The 14899-nt window shown below is 49.7% G+C and overlaps 1 protein-coding gene across 1 annotated transcript; it reads left to right on the top strand.

The window, feature by feature from the left end:
* The first annotated feature begins 8664 nt into the window (after positions 1-8664).
* On the top strand, positions 8665-12137 carry DRD5 (dopamine receptor D5). Its single transcript, XM_010973032.2, has 3 exons — positions 8665-8670; positions 8841-8914; positions 9668-12137. Exons 1-3 carry the CDS (start codon positions 8665-8667, stop codon positions 11625-11627), a joined length of 2040 nt encoding a protein of 679 aa, XP_010971334.2. The 3' UTR covers positions 11628-12137.
* Positions 12138-14899: the final 2762 nt, after the last annotated feature.

Genomic DNA, 14899 nt, shown 5'->3' with positions numbered 1-14899 from the left:
CTGAGGTCCAGAAGAGTGATAATAAATTTGTTTTAAGCCACTAAATTTGCAGTGGTTTGTTATAGCAACACAGAAGATGCAGAGTCTTTTACCCAGGAAAGGGCTGGGTGGTCTGGGGTACTACCAAGCCCTCCGAGTCTCGGCTTCCCCATCTGCAGACGGAGGGGTGAGCAGCACAAATAGGGTCTTGGCTTCAGTGCCACACTCCCTCCGGTTCAGTGTCTCTGGCCTCCCTTCTCGGAGCTGTTCGCAGACTCATTACCCTCCTCTTGGCCATTTGGTGCTGGCATTCCTAGGAGGGCTGTTCTGGGTCCTCTTGGCTTCTCACTGCTCTCCTCAATGGTCTAGTTCTTTGCCAAGGGCTCGCTTACCGTGCAGATACCGTTGACTCAGAAATTTGCATTTTCAGCCTGACTTCTCAGCTGCAGGCTGGCTGTTCCCAGCACCCTGCTTAGATGTCACAAAGGCGCTTTATACTGCATGTGTCCAGCACCAAAGTCAAGACTTCCCGCTCCTCTGGCCAGTTCCCTCCTCCCATATCTTCCATCCCAATGGATTTTGTACCAGCCTTTGTCTGTTATTCAAGCCAGGCATACAAAGGCTGTCTTTACACTGCCTTTAGCCACACCTGTCACCTCTAGCCCCAAACACCTTGGTTCCATCCACTCCCCCCTACTTCCAATGCCACCACCTACTCCAAGTCACAGTCGTCTCCACCTGGGTCTTCTGAAGTAGCTTCCTTACCCATTTCTCCAATTCATCCCTTGCCTCTACCAGTTTGTCGTCTGAACTGTAGCTGGAGTGGTGTTTGAGAAAGGATAGAAGCTCCTGTCCCTCCCCTGCCCAACATCTTCCAGTAGCTTCTCCTTGCTGTTGAGACAGAGAAACTCACCTTGGCCCTGGGTCCTGTGTGGTCTCTCTTGCCCACCTCTCAACCTGATCTCATATCCACTTTCCTTGTGCTTCACTTTTCCTCTGTGCTCCATCACACTGAGCAGCCTCTTTAGTTTTTTGAATGTGTTATGGTCCCTCCTGCCCCAGGACCTTTGCACCTGCTGCTTCCTCTTCCTTTCAGTCAGTTAATTCCCACTCATCTTTCAGATCTCCATCCAAACAATGGTTTCTCAAGGAAGTCTTCACATACCTCTTGACCAAGTCTGGTGTCCCTATTATGAACTCTTGCAACGCCATCTAGCTTTCCTTCATTTTGTCTCTTGTACCTTTTAATCATAGAATTATGTGTTGGATTGTTTGAATAGTGGTCCCTTTTTAAGAAAAATCACTTAACTATAAGCCTCAAGAGGGAGAAAGAGTGTCTGTCCCACCCCCCAAGTGTGTCCCCAGTGGCAGGAGAGGAGGAACTCCGTAATCGTTGTCAAATGAGCAAATCAGTGAATGAATGCTTAAAGATCTTTTGAGGCAAAACCAAGGAGCTGGGAGATACTGTCAATACTACAGAAATCTCAGTAAGAAAGCATGTATTTATTTGATATTTGGCTATGAAGGTTAAGAAGTTATTTATTTATTTGTCATTGGAAAACCTCAGATAAACTTGACGAGGTCACCTTTTCCTGGCACCACTTCCTAAGTGAGCTGTGAAGGGGCTTCTGTGCTCCAGGTGGAGAGCTGTGACGGGGGAGTTACAGACTGTGAACCCCCAGGGCTGGGGACTGGGTCTTCCTTTTTAATTCCGACTTTCAGCACCGGGTCAACTGAGCAAGACTTAGCAGAGACTAATGACGCACACACTGGACAATGCCTTCCCAGAAGCGACTTCTTCGCTTGCTAAGAAAGTCCTAATTTTGGTTGGGGATGCAAAGTGCCCAGTCTCAGGTGCTGGATCATGGTTTATTCAAGTCAAGCACAGGCACTTTGTTCCCTTGAAACAGTTTGTGGTCTGCCTTGTAACTAGGGGTGGCCAAGTGGTTCACTTTTGGCTAATAAGACATAAGGTCCTTCTAAGAAGCTTTTCTTCACTGGTGACAAGTTACAGACGCATAAAGAAAAGTCCCCCTGAGATAGTTTCCCCCGATTTGCTCCCGGAGTTTGAACTTGATCGTGATGCCTGCAGCTGTAGCATCCTGTGACCACGAGGCTCCAAGGACACAAAGGTGGAGCATTTGGATGAAAAGATGAAAAGACTCTGGGTCTTCAGTTGTATCATGGAGCTTCTGCACCAGCCCTGGTCGGCTCCCTCTGAACTTCCTGTTATATACGTCTCTATTGCATAAGCCGTGAATAGTCAGGCTTTCTGTTACGCACAGCTGAAAGCACTCTTAATCAATGTATTTATTTAAAATTTCTTTTACTTTGAAATAATTTCCAGCTTACAGAAGAGTTGTAAGATGAAAAATGTTCAGATACCCTTCACCCAGATTCACCAATTGTTCTTAATGCCATTTGCTTTCTCTCTTTACTCCGTATCTGATCTGATCTGACCTGGGTCTTCTCCTGAAGCATGTGAAGCTTAGGTTAGACATCTGGCTCCTTTTCCCTTAAACTTTCTAGCGAATGTTCTCTAAGAAGAAGGGGGGTCCAGTGATCAAATTCAGGACATTTAAGGTTAGGTTGCTGCCATGCCACTGCCCAGTTGTCAATAACTGTCACTGGTCAACAGTCTAATTGTCAGTAATTGTCTAACGTACAGCCCACACGAACATGTTGCCAATTGCCACAGTAACATGCTTTGTTAGGACGTTATCAGGTCTTGCCCTGATCCCTGGTCTGCCTCCGCAGGCCCCTTCAGTCCGGAACGGTCCCTTGGCCCTCCTTTGCCTGTGTGACATTGATACTTCAGGAGAGTTCAGGCCAGCTGTTCCATCTGGATTTGTCTGATGTTTCCTCAGGGAGCAGGGACACCACATGAGGATGCCACGTCCTTGGGGCATCACGTGGAGAGCCACTCAGCGTCTGTTTGCCCTACTCCTGGGGGTGCCACTCTGTTCACTTTGTTAAGTTTTCTCAGCTGTAAAGTTACCATTTTTCTCTCTGTAATGAACAAATAATATGAATGGAGCTTTGAGACTGTGCAGATATCCTGGTCCTCTCCAAACTTTTACTTAGTGATGATTCTTGTCTAAATCAATTATTACTAGTATGGCTGCAAGATGTGATTTTCTCATTCTTTTGTTCCTTTGATGTTTATTAATTGGCATTCTTCTGTCAGGAATTCTCCCTTCCTCCATCCATCCCTGCTGCCTTCCTCCCTTCCTCCCTCTCTCCTTTCCCTGTGGATTCAGTTAGAAGCCATGAGCAACAGAGCAACATTTACTCATCTGTGTATTAGTCATGCTAACAAATGTTAGGCTAGGCTGCTGAGAGAAACATCCCCACGTCTCCGTGACCCAGAGAAAGAGACACACGTCTCACTCACAGATACCCTGATGCAGGGCCATGAATCCAGGCAGATTCCATCTTTGCAGCCCTGCCGTCTGTGTAGTAGGTCATCGCTGAAGAGATGAGAGGGCCAGTGACTCATACCACTGACTAAGGTGCTTCCGACAAGGAAATCTGCATAACTTCTGCTCGAATTTCCATTTGCCAGGAGCGCAGGGGAGCCTGGGCAGCCTCGGAACACAGGGATAGTCCGTGTGCCCTCATCCCTCCACCGCTGCACGTTCCTTCATGCAATGAATAGCAGCTCGGTTCCTGGCGGCCAGGCTACCCCGAGGGTGAGCTGCCCTCCCTGTGAGTGGTCTATAGCAGGAGGAGAAAGGCAAGGAAACAGTAAGTCCATGTGACGGTGGACTGTGAGCTGTAACAGGGGAGGTGCTGGGCCTGCACAAGCCCAGACACTGAGTGATTACTGCCCTGAGTCCTGAGGAAGACCCACCGAGGCCGTCCATGGGTGCTGGGTTAGAAAGGCGAACGGGCTTTGCCTCCACCCAGAAAAGAGTGGGAAGAACATCTCAGGCAGAGGGAGAGCGAGGTCAAGGCCAGAAGACCCGAAAGCACGAGGCATGCTGTGAGAAGAGGGACCCGCTTGGGGAGGGTCGAAGGTAGGGTCTGCTGGGGAAGGTCTTGGGAGACAAGAGACGAGGCTGGTAACCAGGTGCATAAACACGTTCATGAGTGGCGACCAGATTGTGAAGGGCCGTGCTAAGAAGTTTGGAATGAACAGATTAATTTTCATTAGTTGGGTTAATACTTAATAATGTGGGTCTTGAGGAATCATGGGATGTGTTCAAGCTGATGAAAGGCATCGCGTCTGTGCTTTAGGAGAACCATCTTGGTGGTAGCACATTGGGTGGAGGGGAGAGAAGACACCAAGATGCAGGGACCTGTTGGGAGGCTCTGGCAATTATGGAGGCACAAAGCGCTGAGGACCTGAGTTGGGGGAGGCAGAAGGGATGGACAGAAGGGGTTGGCTCTTAGAGCTATTCTGGAACAATGCAACATAATGGCTTCCACTTACTGTAGGTTGTGAGGATGATACTATTTGCTCACAAATTTTCCTGGCTTCCCCCCCTTGCAGTGGCTTCCTTGTGGACAGGGCATAATTCTTGCTTACACACAAGACCTGCTTTGGTGACGAGTGTGTGAACTGAGTTACCACGTGCTCCATCCAACAAGAGGCTCCAAGTATGTGCATGGTTGGGGCAGCCTCATTGGCTCCCACCCTGCATCCCTAGGAGAGCAAGACTGGGAATGAGAGACTGGAGGAGCAAACTGAACTTGACCCACAGTGTGGGGCCAAGCTTCCCCAGCTTGATCACAGACCATTAGTAAGAAACAAATGTTTATTGTTTCAAGAGCTCCTGGGGCTGTTTGTTACACAGCATTATGGTAACAAAACCTGACTAATAGAGACTTACCATGTCCCAACTATGGCATGTCATTTATTCATAATATCTCTGCATAGTAAGTATTACTGTTACCATTTTAAAGATGAGGAAATTGAGGCTTAGAGAGGTTAAGTAACTTGCTCAAGGTTCCAGAGCTAGCAAGCCAGAGAAGAGGGATTTGAACACAGGACTGTGTGACTTGCTAGCCCATCCTCCTTCCTCTACCTACACTATTGTGCTAATTTTTGCGATAGCTGTATTTTTACCTGCCAGGAATGCCTGTTTTCAGCTTCCTGTGTTTCTGAGTGGGGGAGGGGATGGGGGTCCGGGAACCAGCCTTTAGGTTTGAAGAAGCCTCAAGGCCACGATCCATGGATGTGTGCTTGAACTGGCTTCTCCAGCCACAGGGGTGGATACTGACAGGTCATCTCCAACTTTCTGCCTGGGCTCCACTGAGCCAAGCCAAGTATGTTGGCAGGGCTGGTGCCTGGGTGTATTCTGTAGCCAGGGACTATGCCTGTCTTGGTGTAAAAAGAGTTGACTCTCTTGATACCAGCACTGACTGCAGCAGCAAAAATCCTACCTGTTTTCCCATTGATTTAGCCATTTGTCTCAGTAAAGCAAATCCAATTTAAACATATCTTCAGAAAAAAGAAGGATCAAATGAGTTTAAATAGAAGCCTATTTGCTGACCAGATTAGGAAAATCCCCTTTGTGTTAAAATGGTCTAAGAAAACCTCTAGGTACAATTTTGCAGGAGCCAAATGTGTGAGAGGATCTCTTCCTCTCAGACATCCTCTGAGGGCGGGGTTCTGGCTGGGTTAAAAAAAGAGAGGAGATTTATCAGCTGCCTGGTTGGTTAGAGTGTGTGCTGACCAGGTTGGGTTCTGAGGCTAACCCCAGAGACTCCACCATTTTCAGTTGTTAACTCTGCCCAGCTCCTTTGAAAATGTGGGAAAGAGCTTGGGTGAGAGAGGGCAGCCATCACTTATGCAAAACCATCATCCCCACCAAGCTACTCCCTGCGAAGACGGGCGGGACACGTGACACCGTAACCTCGCAGCACATTCATTTCCTTTGCTTGCATACGGTCTTACTGATAGAGAGGAAACTCTCAGTTTCCAGAAGTGATAAGAAACCTGGTCTTCTGGATTACAGAGGGAAAAGTCCTCGAGTTCCAAAATCGATCCTTTCATGCACAAGGCTTCATGCCTCTGAGCCTTTGCATGTGCTATTCCCTCTGCTAGGAATGCCCCTCCCAGCCCAGAGTGCTGGCGGATTCCATCTCACCCTCCAGCTGGAGCCGCCTCTCTTCTGTGCAGCCTGTCCCAGTGCTGCCCACCCAAACGGGCATCCCCTTGTCCATCAGGCCCCCTCTGAGTCTGGTTCATTATTTGCTCTAAGCAAGGCTTTTTCAGTTGCAGGTGACAATGGAAACTCAGCTCAGTCATGTGTTAGCAAAAAGCTTGTAACTGCAAAGACCAGGGTATGACTGAATCTAGAGGCTCATAGATGTCATTCTTTCTCACACTCTCTCTCTCCTCTTCCTTTTCTTCTTCACCCTCTCTTCCTCCTCCTCCTCCCTCTTTGGGAACATGAGTCCCAGGAGGACAGGAGTGTATGTTTGATTCTCCTTGTAACCCCCAGCTTAGGACAGAGCCTGGGATCTAGCTGCAGCTCAGCCCCCAGCTCAGACATCAATTTTGTGCTAAGAAGAAAAAGATTCCCTTTTCTCACTATGATTTACTGCCTTTTGTGGAAGTTTTTAATAATCATGATACAAACCTACACTGGCTCTGACTTGTATACCCTGTACCATCTCCTCTCCATCTCCCACATAGTAGGTCCTTAATAAATGCTTGCTGGATGAGTGAATAGATGGGATTCAGGGAGTTGGAACTAACTGAAAACGAATGCAAAATTGTGAGGTGAACCTGTGTGTACCTTTGTTGGTTGAATTGTCTGTCCATTGGTGTCACAGAGTTGGGCACAGAGCCCCCCTTTTATTATTCCTCCACCAACAAAAGTTTGTCAAGCACCCACTCATTGTGTTGGTTTGGGGAATTCAGACATGAACAAGATACAATTCCTTGATTTAAGAAGTTCGAAGGCTAGAGAGCCAGAAGCCATGTAAATGAATGGTGACAACGCTGTGTCACAATTGCTGAACGTTATGGGATATGAGCCAACCCAGGGCTCTACGAGAACTCAGGACATCCACTCAGTCCAGAAGAGCCAGGAAGGCTTCCTGGAGAGGCGCAGTTTAAGTCAGACCTAAAAGGAGGGAAAGGCACTGACATCGTTGAGTGCCCCACGCAACGCATAAAGCCGTGTTCAGTGTGGTCCAGTCTCCAAGCAGTGTCGTATTCAAAAAGATAATTTCCAAATGCAAATTGCTTTCTTGCATTTTTAAAGTTCTGCGAACGCAACAGTTAACCCTTCTCTAAAATTCCCTTTTCTCTTCCTTATTCACTTTCCTGCAGGCTTCCCAATTCACTCACCTCTCTTACATCAAACTTTCCTGGGAAATCCCACACTGAACTTTTTTAGTCCCTCTCCCCATCTTTCTCCTTCTGCTCTTTATTATGATGACAAATAAAGTCTCTTCCTTTGGGGACCTTTTCTTTCTCCTCTAGCCTCTCAGGTGCAATAACGCACCCACTTTCTGACTCTCCTTCAAAAAAGTCAGGGCAGAAGCCTCTGTGGAGAGCAGCCCGGGGCAAGGAACTGCACTGGTACAGCTGGAGGAAGAGGGAGGTTCAGAACCTCTTCTACAGGAATTATTTTGGTATCATCACATTTATCTTTCAAACTACTATTATTAACCCATTTTGAAGATGAGGAAACTGAGGCTCAGAGAGATCAAATAACTTGCCCAAGATCTCACAGCTAGTAAATGCCTACTTCTGCCTGCCATGCCTTTCCTTCTCTTATTGTCCCCTTTGCCTACTTGACCGTGACTTCAACTCAGAGAGAGACTTCCCCAGGGAAGCCTTCTCTTGACATTTTGTTTTGGTCAAACCAACCTATTGTACACCTTCATAAGGCTGCGTGCTTTTCCTTCATAGTACTTGTCACAGTTGTAATTGTCCATTTCTGTGGATGATTCTTGGGTTAAAGCCCATCTCCAATGCTAGACTATAACCTTACAGAGGGAAAGGGCAATATATATATATATTATACCCTGTATTCCCAGTGAATAAAACAGAATCTGGGACATAATAGATGCTCAATAAATATTTGTCAAAGAAATGAATAAGGAACTGGAATTCAAACCCTTGTCTCTAAAACCCAAGTTCTTTTCTAAAATCAGTGTTTGTGTTCTCCAGGAGAACAAGATGGGGTGGAGGTCATTTCAGGGTGAGGAATTACTATATGACTCATTAGGGAAGTGAAAATTTGTGGGGGGGTGTGTGTTGGTAGTGGTTTGAATACAGGCTGCATGTGGAGGGGGGCAAGATGATTAGAAAAGGACCTCACTTGCCTAAGGAGCAAGGATCACAGGGAGCCACTGGGGGGTTTTCATCTGGGGAGCGGCATGATCATAGTTATATTCGAGAAAGCTCACTCTGCCTGCCACTGAGTGTCGGGTGGACAAAAACTGGACTCTAGGATAGTGTCACTATAAAGCCAGCTGGAGAAGAAACAGTCCTGGACAGGGTCTTCAGTGGGGAGAGGAGCGGTCCAGCTCCCAGGAGACAGGGGAGACAGGCGTTAAGTGTGGCTCTCCAGTTTTAGGCATAGACACCTGGACAGATGGTTTTGCTGTCTCTGGATTTCATAGGCACTGAATGGCGAGGAGCTTTGAGGGGGAAGAGGCTGTATAAGGCTAAGCGGGCTGGATCTGAGAAGCTGGGACACTTGTCGTTGTTGGACCAAGATGCAGGTGGGGCCCAGGGAGAATGGGGCAGGTGGGTCTGAGTGGAGAGGCTACTAGGGAGGGGATGAGAGAGTCCAATCCTTGTTTCTAGACCTCAATGAAGGAGAGTATGTGGGTCGGCGGGTCTTAGGTGAGACTGGGCAGCTCGCTGCTGCCTCATCCGTTTCTCTCCCCAGCTGCCTTCAGCTGAGCTGGACACTAGCAGAGGGACTTGGCGGCTCACAAATGGAGCTTGTCAGCTGGGAGGGAGGTAAGATCCAGGAACACTGCTCGCTCTCTCCAGTGTTTCCCCAGCATCCTTTTAAAAAAAAAATCTGGGCTCTGGGCCACTTATTCAAGCCTCAGGTTCCTTTTCTGTTCAGCATGAGTTATTAATCCATCCCTCTCAAGGTTAAAAAAGAGAAGGGCTGAAAGTGCCCTGCAGGGAGGAGGTTCTCACTGGCTGGAGGCTCCCTTCCTCCCCTTTGCCTGCTGGCTTCACCCCGAATTATTTCCCAAAGGGAAAATCACACAAGAATTGGCAGGTGGTGGCGGGGAAAGGGCTCTTTCAGAGGTCAGGTTAAGTCTGAATCTTAGGATAGATGTTCAAGGAAGTCTGGAAGAAGATGTTCCCAGGAGACACCTCCTCCTGGCTCCGCTGAACCCTTACACCATCAGGAAGGACAGGAATCCTTACCCCATTTTGTGGATGAGGAAATCAAGGCCCAGCGAAGTTAAGGAGGACACTCAAGGTCACAGAGCCAGGAATCATGTCCCGAGTGGGATTTAGGTCTATGAGAAATCCAAGGCCACACTCTTTACCCTACAAAGGCTCTTTCCCAGTCTAGAAGCCAGTGATTTCCCCCATCCCTACCTCACCTCCCTGTTCCCCAAACGTGGCCAGGGCCAGAGCACCAGGGCTGGGCCAGGCACGTTTTAAGACTTCCTGGGGCGAGGGTCTGGGTCTTCACAGGACCAGGGTCTGGCACTAGAGCGCCTCTCGGACCTGTGGATTTGCCCCCAGACTCCGGAGCTCGGAGCTCGGGCGCCAGTGCACAGGTGGGGCGGGTGCGCAGGAGACTGGGGAGCGCGGAGGCGCTGGGGGCGGGAGCGCGGGCCCCGGGAGCAGCGAGGGACGGCGGCCGCGCAGCAGCGCTTGGGGGCCGGCTGTTCCGGGCCCCCGCCCCCTCGGTGGTGGCTCGCTCTTCGCTTCTCCGGCTCCGAAACAGACACAGCCTCCGCCGCCGCCGCCGCCGCCGCCGCCGCTGCCTGGCGCGCTGCCGGCTCCCTGGAACAGCCCCTCGGACACCGGCCACTTCCCGGCACTGGAGGGGCACAACGCGGCCACCGACCCGGTGGTGCTCCAGGAGGCGAGAGGGGTCCCGGCGCGCTCCGGGGCCCCGGCGCAGCGCACGGTGAGCGCCCCCGGGGCTCGGGGATCCCTTAGCCGCGGGTCCCGGGGTGCCACCTCCCGGGTGCCGGATGGGGCCGCCCTGGGGGCGCAGGGCAGAAGTTGGGACCGAACGCAGCCTGCCTCTGCCGCCGAGCCCGACATACTGCCGCCAGGGCGCAACGCCTCCACGTACCGGGCGCGGTCTGGGCAGCAGCAGCTGGCGCAGGGGGGCGCCGTGGGGGGCTCGGAGGGGGCGGCGCCGCTGGGGCCGGCGCAGGTGGTCACCGCCGGCCTCCTGACCCTGCTCATCGTCTGGACTCTGCTGGGCAATGTGCTGGTGTGCGCGGCCATCGTGCGCAGCCGCCACCTGCGCGCCAAGATGACCAACGTCTTCATCGTGTCTCTGGCTGTGTCCGACCTCTTCGTGGCGCTGCTGGTCATGCCCTGGAAGGCGGTCGCCGAGGTGGCCGGTTACTGGCCCTTTGGGGCCTTCTGCGACGTCTGGGTGGCCTTTGACATCATGTGCTCCACTGCCTCCATCCTGAACCTGTGCATCATCAGCGTGGACCGCTACTGGGCCATCTCCAGGCCCTTCTGCTACGAGCGCAAGATGACCCAGCTTGTGGCCTTGGTCATGGTCGGCCTGGTGTGGACCTTGTCCATCCTCATCTCCTTCATCCCAGTCCAGCTCCACTGGCACAGGGACAAGATGGGCTCCTGGGGTGGGGTGGACCCGCCATCTAACTCCGCCAACGGGACGCCCTGGGAGGAAGCCGGGGAGCCAGAAGTGAGCGCGGAAAACTGTGACTCCAGCCTGAACCGAACCTACGCGATCTCCTCCTCGCTCATCAGCTTCTACATCCCGGTGGCTATTATGATTGTGACCTATACGCGCATCTACCGCATCGCCCAGGTACAAATTCGCAGGATTTCCTCCCTGGAGAGGGCCGCGGAGCACGCGCAGAGCTGCCGGAGCCGTGAGGCCTGTGCGCCCGACGCCGGCCTGCGGGCGTCCATCAAGAAGGAGACCAAGGTCCTCAAGACCCTGTCGGTGATCATGGGGGTCTTCGTATGCTGCTGGCTACCCTTCTTCATCCTTAACTGCATGGTCCCCTTCTGCAGCGGACACCCCGAGGGCCCCGGGGCGGGCTTCCCCTGTGTCAGCGAGACCACCTTCGACGTCTTCGTCTGGTTCGGCTGGGCCAACTCCTCGCTCAACCCCATCATCTATGCCTTCAACGCTGACTTCCGGCAGGTGTTTGCCCAGCTGCTGGGGTGCAGCCACCTCTGCTCTCGCACCCAGGTGGAGACTGTGAACATCAGCAATGAGCTCATCTCTTACAACCAGGACACCGTGTTCCACAAGGAGATCGCAGCCGCCTACATCCATATGATCCCCAACGTCGTGACACCGGGCGACGCGGATGTGGACAAGCAGGCAGAGGAGGAGAGCCCTTTCGATCGTATATCCCATATCTCTCCGAGGTCCCCAGGTGGCGACCCTGCTGCCCAGTCTGTCTGGGAGCTGGACTGCGAGGGGGAGACTTCACTAGGCAAGATAACGCCTTTCCCCCCAAATGGATTCCATTAACCTGCATAAGAAACACGCCTCGTGGATCTATATAACCGCGCAGACACTAGCAAGCATGCGGAACCCACACACGGGCACACACTGACACGTTTCGAGTGCTGCTCAGTCTCTCACGTTTTCTGTGTTGGTGTGGTCGTCCACGTGCTTAGAAACCTCACCAGACCGATTTGTTGTTGAAAGACCTGGCAGAAGCAGTTGGAGTAAACTCAGTCAAATATACCTTAGCCTAGCAGAGATGGACCAGTTGTTCTGTTAGAGAAGATAAGGGGGGGGGAAGAAAAAGTGGTACTTAGTCTTTAAAAAATATACTCTCCCCTTCCTTTTTAAACAAAAGGATCATTCAGTGACTTATTTGTGTTTGGGCTGATTTTTAAACAGTAGGCTTAGTATGTGTGTAGTGCTGATGGGAGTGTATGTGGCTTTCCGGAATCTTGCTTCCTGTGGCCTGTGTTTATGCAGTTTCTGCTCTCTGTATGTCTTTACTACAGCTGAGGAATTCTTCCTGATTTGTTCTGGTGTCTAATAAACACGAGTTATGTGTATTACAGGGTGATTATCTTTGCTTTGCCAGATTGGTTCTCAGGACAGCTCCTGGAGAAGCCATGAGAGCATCTTTAAAAGCAGGGAAGATCTTGGCTGGGTCTGGAAGCACACGCTTATTTTCTTTACAGACAGTTTGGCCTTAAAGGTACACACAGGGGCAAGAGAACTTGAAGGGCTTCCAATAACTCAGTTTTTTTTTTTTTTTAAATCAGGTGCACACATCTCAAGTCTGTGCAGAAATCTGGCTTCAATGCTGCATCATCAAATATGGTCTTCTTAAGCCAGGAATTCCAATATTTATTTTCTCATTGAGAATCTTCTTTTTAAAATTACATGACATAAAACAATTCTCCTGATTTCTAGACAGATGCTATCAATTCATTGAAAAGATCGTAAAGAATAATGGCTCGATCTTTCTCAACCTCAAATCTATGGTGTTTTTAGAGTTATGTGGCTTTTGATCTACCGTGTTTTCTGAAGGGCTTTGAATTGTGTGAGTTGATGTGCTTTAAAAAACAAATTTCGTTTTTTAAAATAGGCATTTGTAGACAATAGGAAGTGAGAAATACATTTAAACTAAAACGTAGGAGCCAGAGGTGATCTCTGAATGGACTTGAAATTGGAAAATCTGTTGGTTGAGGGGCCCAATGAAAAAGCCCAATGAATTCCAATCTTTTTGTTTTTCTGCTCTGTAGTCTGCACAGGGAAAGGGAGTGCTTAGTTCCACAGCCATTCCAGTCGAGAGCATATTATTGCCATTAGATCCAAACGCAAGCATTGTTAATGGAAGCAAATGAAATGTAAATGTGTAATTTCTTGCGAGTCTCTCCTTTGAAGCAGGCTTATCAAGGACAGTTCAATCAATTTTGGTCTCTTTAGGGATAATTTTATTGTCAGTCTACTGAACTGGCAGGTCTTGCTCGCTGCAAAATGTGCAGTGCCTGGCATGTCATGCGTCATCAATAGTTGTTGAATGAATAACTGACTATTTCTGAAGCAGTGAGATTGAAAGCAAATCCTACTTGGTGCATTAGTTTTCATCTATGATTTAGTCAAATCAATATTGGAATCTGAGGTCTAGTGTTCAGTTTTTGACCTCTTGTGAGCTGATTGCTCAGTGGACAATTAGGGAGACATCAGGGGCAGTGAAAAGTACCCTGTTCTAGGAGTCAGGAGATGGCTGTGTGACCTCGAATGGGTCAATAAACCTCTCTGGGCTTCACTTTCTCTCTGCATCTGTAAATTGAAGGACTTACCCCGAGCACTGTTTTCCAAATTGTATTAGATGATGCAGATGTTAATGGATAAGGTCTAGCATGAAAGAAGTTCTGCAGACCAGGTACAGTATCTGTCTTCTACAGAGTTTCTTACAGCTTTTCCTGTGTACTGTGACTCCCCAAGCAGGAGAGAATTCTGCCTTGTTTTCCAATGCCTTTGACCTTGTGAATCCTTGTTTGGTGCAATTCCTTATTGCTTTATTTCTCTGGAGATCACAGTTTGCAGGGAGCACAGTCGGAGAAACTCTGATCCAAAAATGTCTAAAATGTAGCTCTTCTATTCTAAAGGACAGGTTGTTATAATAAGCCAAATTTTTTTGGTGGCAAACATTGCTCTAGACTCTAGTTCAAATAATTTGTGTTAGGGAAAAGGCTTATGTGAGAACGTTGGGAATCCCTTCTGCAAACTATCATTCATCATTCAATATAATTATTTATACCTACTGTATGCTAGGCACTCTTCTGGGAATATTGTCACCAATTAAATACGCTGATGTCTGGGAACTTGTATTTCAGTAGGAGAGAGACAGCAGATGAGCACACGATACTGTGCTGCACGGGAGTGTCCATGCTCCCCAGACTGTGAGATGTCACGTCAGGCAGCGGTAACTGGTGGGGTGCCAAGTAAACCAGGGTGGAGTGATGAGGCTGCTGTTTGATTTAGGGTGTTCAAGCGAGAGGCACGAAGAGAGATGCAGATGGAAAAGGGGTGACACCCACGTCCAGGGGAAGACCTGAACGGGGACTGCGCGGGGCACGCTGGGTAAAAGGGGGTGGCCAGTGTGGCTGCAGAACTGTGGAGGGTTAATGCCAGCAGCAACGGCAGGCATTCTAGAGACTCATCCTGTGCCCGGGCTGCAGGTGCGTGGATTCCTCCGATGCTCGCAACCCTGCGAGGCAGTCACCATTGTTACCAACATTTTACTGAAGGGGAAATGAAGGCATCAGAAAGCTAAATAACTAGCCCTGGGTCACATGGCTGGTAAGTGGCCAACATGGACTTGAACTGGAGAGCCTGGCCGCACAGTCTTCCTTGACCCCCTGCAGGGGTGAAAGGGGCTGCCGAGGCCCCCCCATCAGCAAATGCACTGGTGCCTGGCTCAGAACAGTCCTCGCTCATTTGGTAATTACTGGGTTAACTGATGCATTCCTGTATCCACGTGTAAGCTGACTTTCATTGTCACCTGCCCTGGGCGTTCCTTTGTGTTTGGAGGGGAGGCAGCAGTGGGAAAAGGAGCACATATTTTGGCCAGATGCCCCTTCCTCATTCCGTTGTGTTCTTCACATTAACCTCACGTACTATTAATTTCCATTTTACAGATGAGAACACTGAGACACAGAAAGGTCAAGATGCTTGTCCAAGGTCATATGACTAGTAAGTTTTGAAACCAGGGTTTTTACATAGGCCTGTGGTTCTCAACTGGGGTAATTTTATACCCCAAAGGACATTTG

The sequence above is a fragment of the Camelus bactrianus genome, chromosome 2 (assembly GCF_048773025.1).
Source record: "Camelus bactrianus isolate YW-2024 breed Bactrian camel chromosome 2, ASM4877302v1, whole genome shotgun sequence".
In the NCBI taxonomy this organism is placed as follows: Eukaryota; Metazoa; Chordata; class Mammalia; order Artiodactyla; family Camelidae; genus Camelus; species Camelus bactrianus.
Note: the sequence above shows the minus strand (reverse complement) of the source record. Positions and strands in the feature narration are given on the sequence as shown.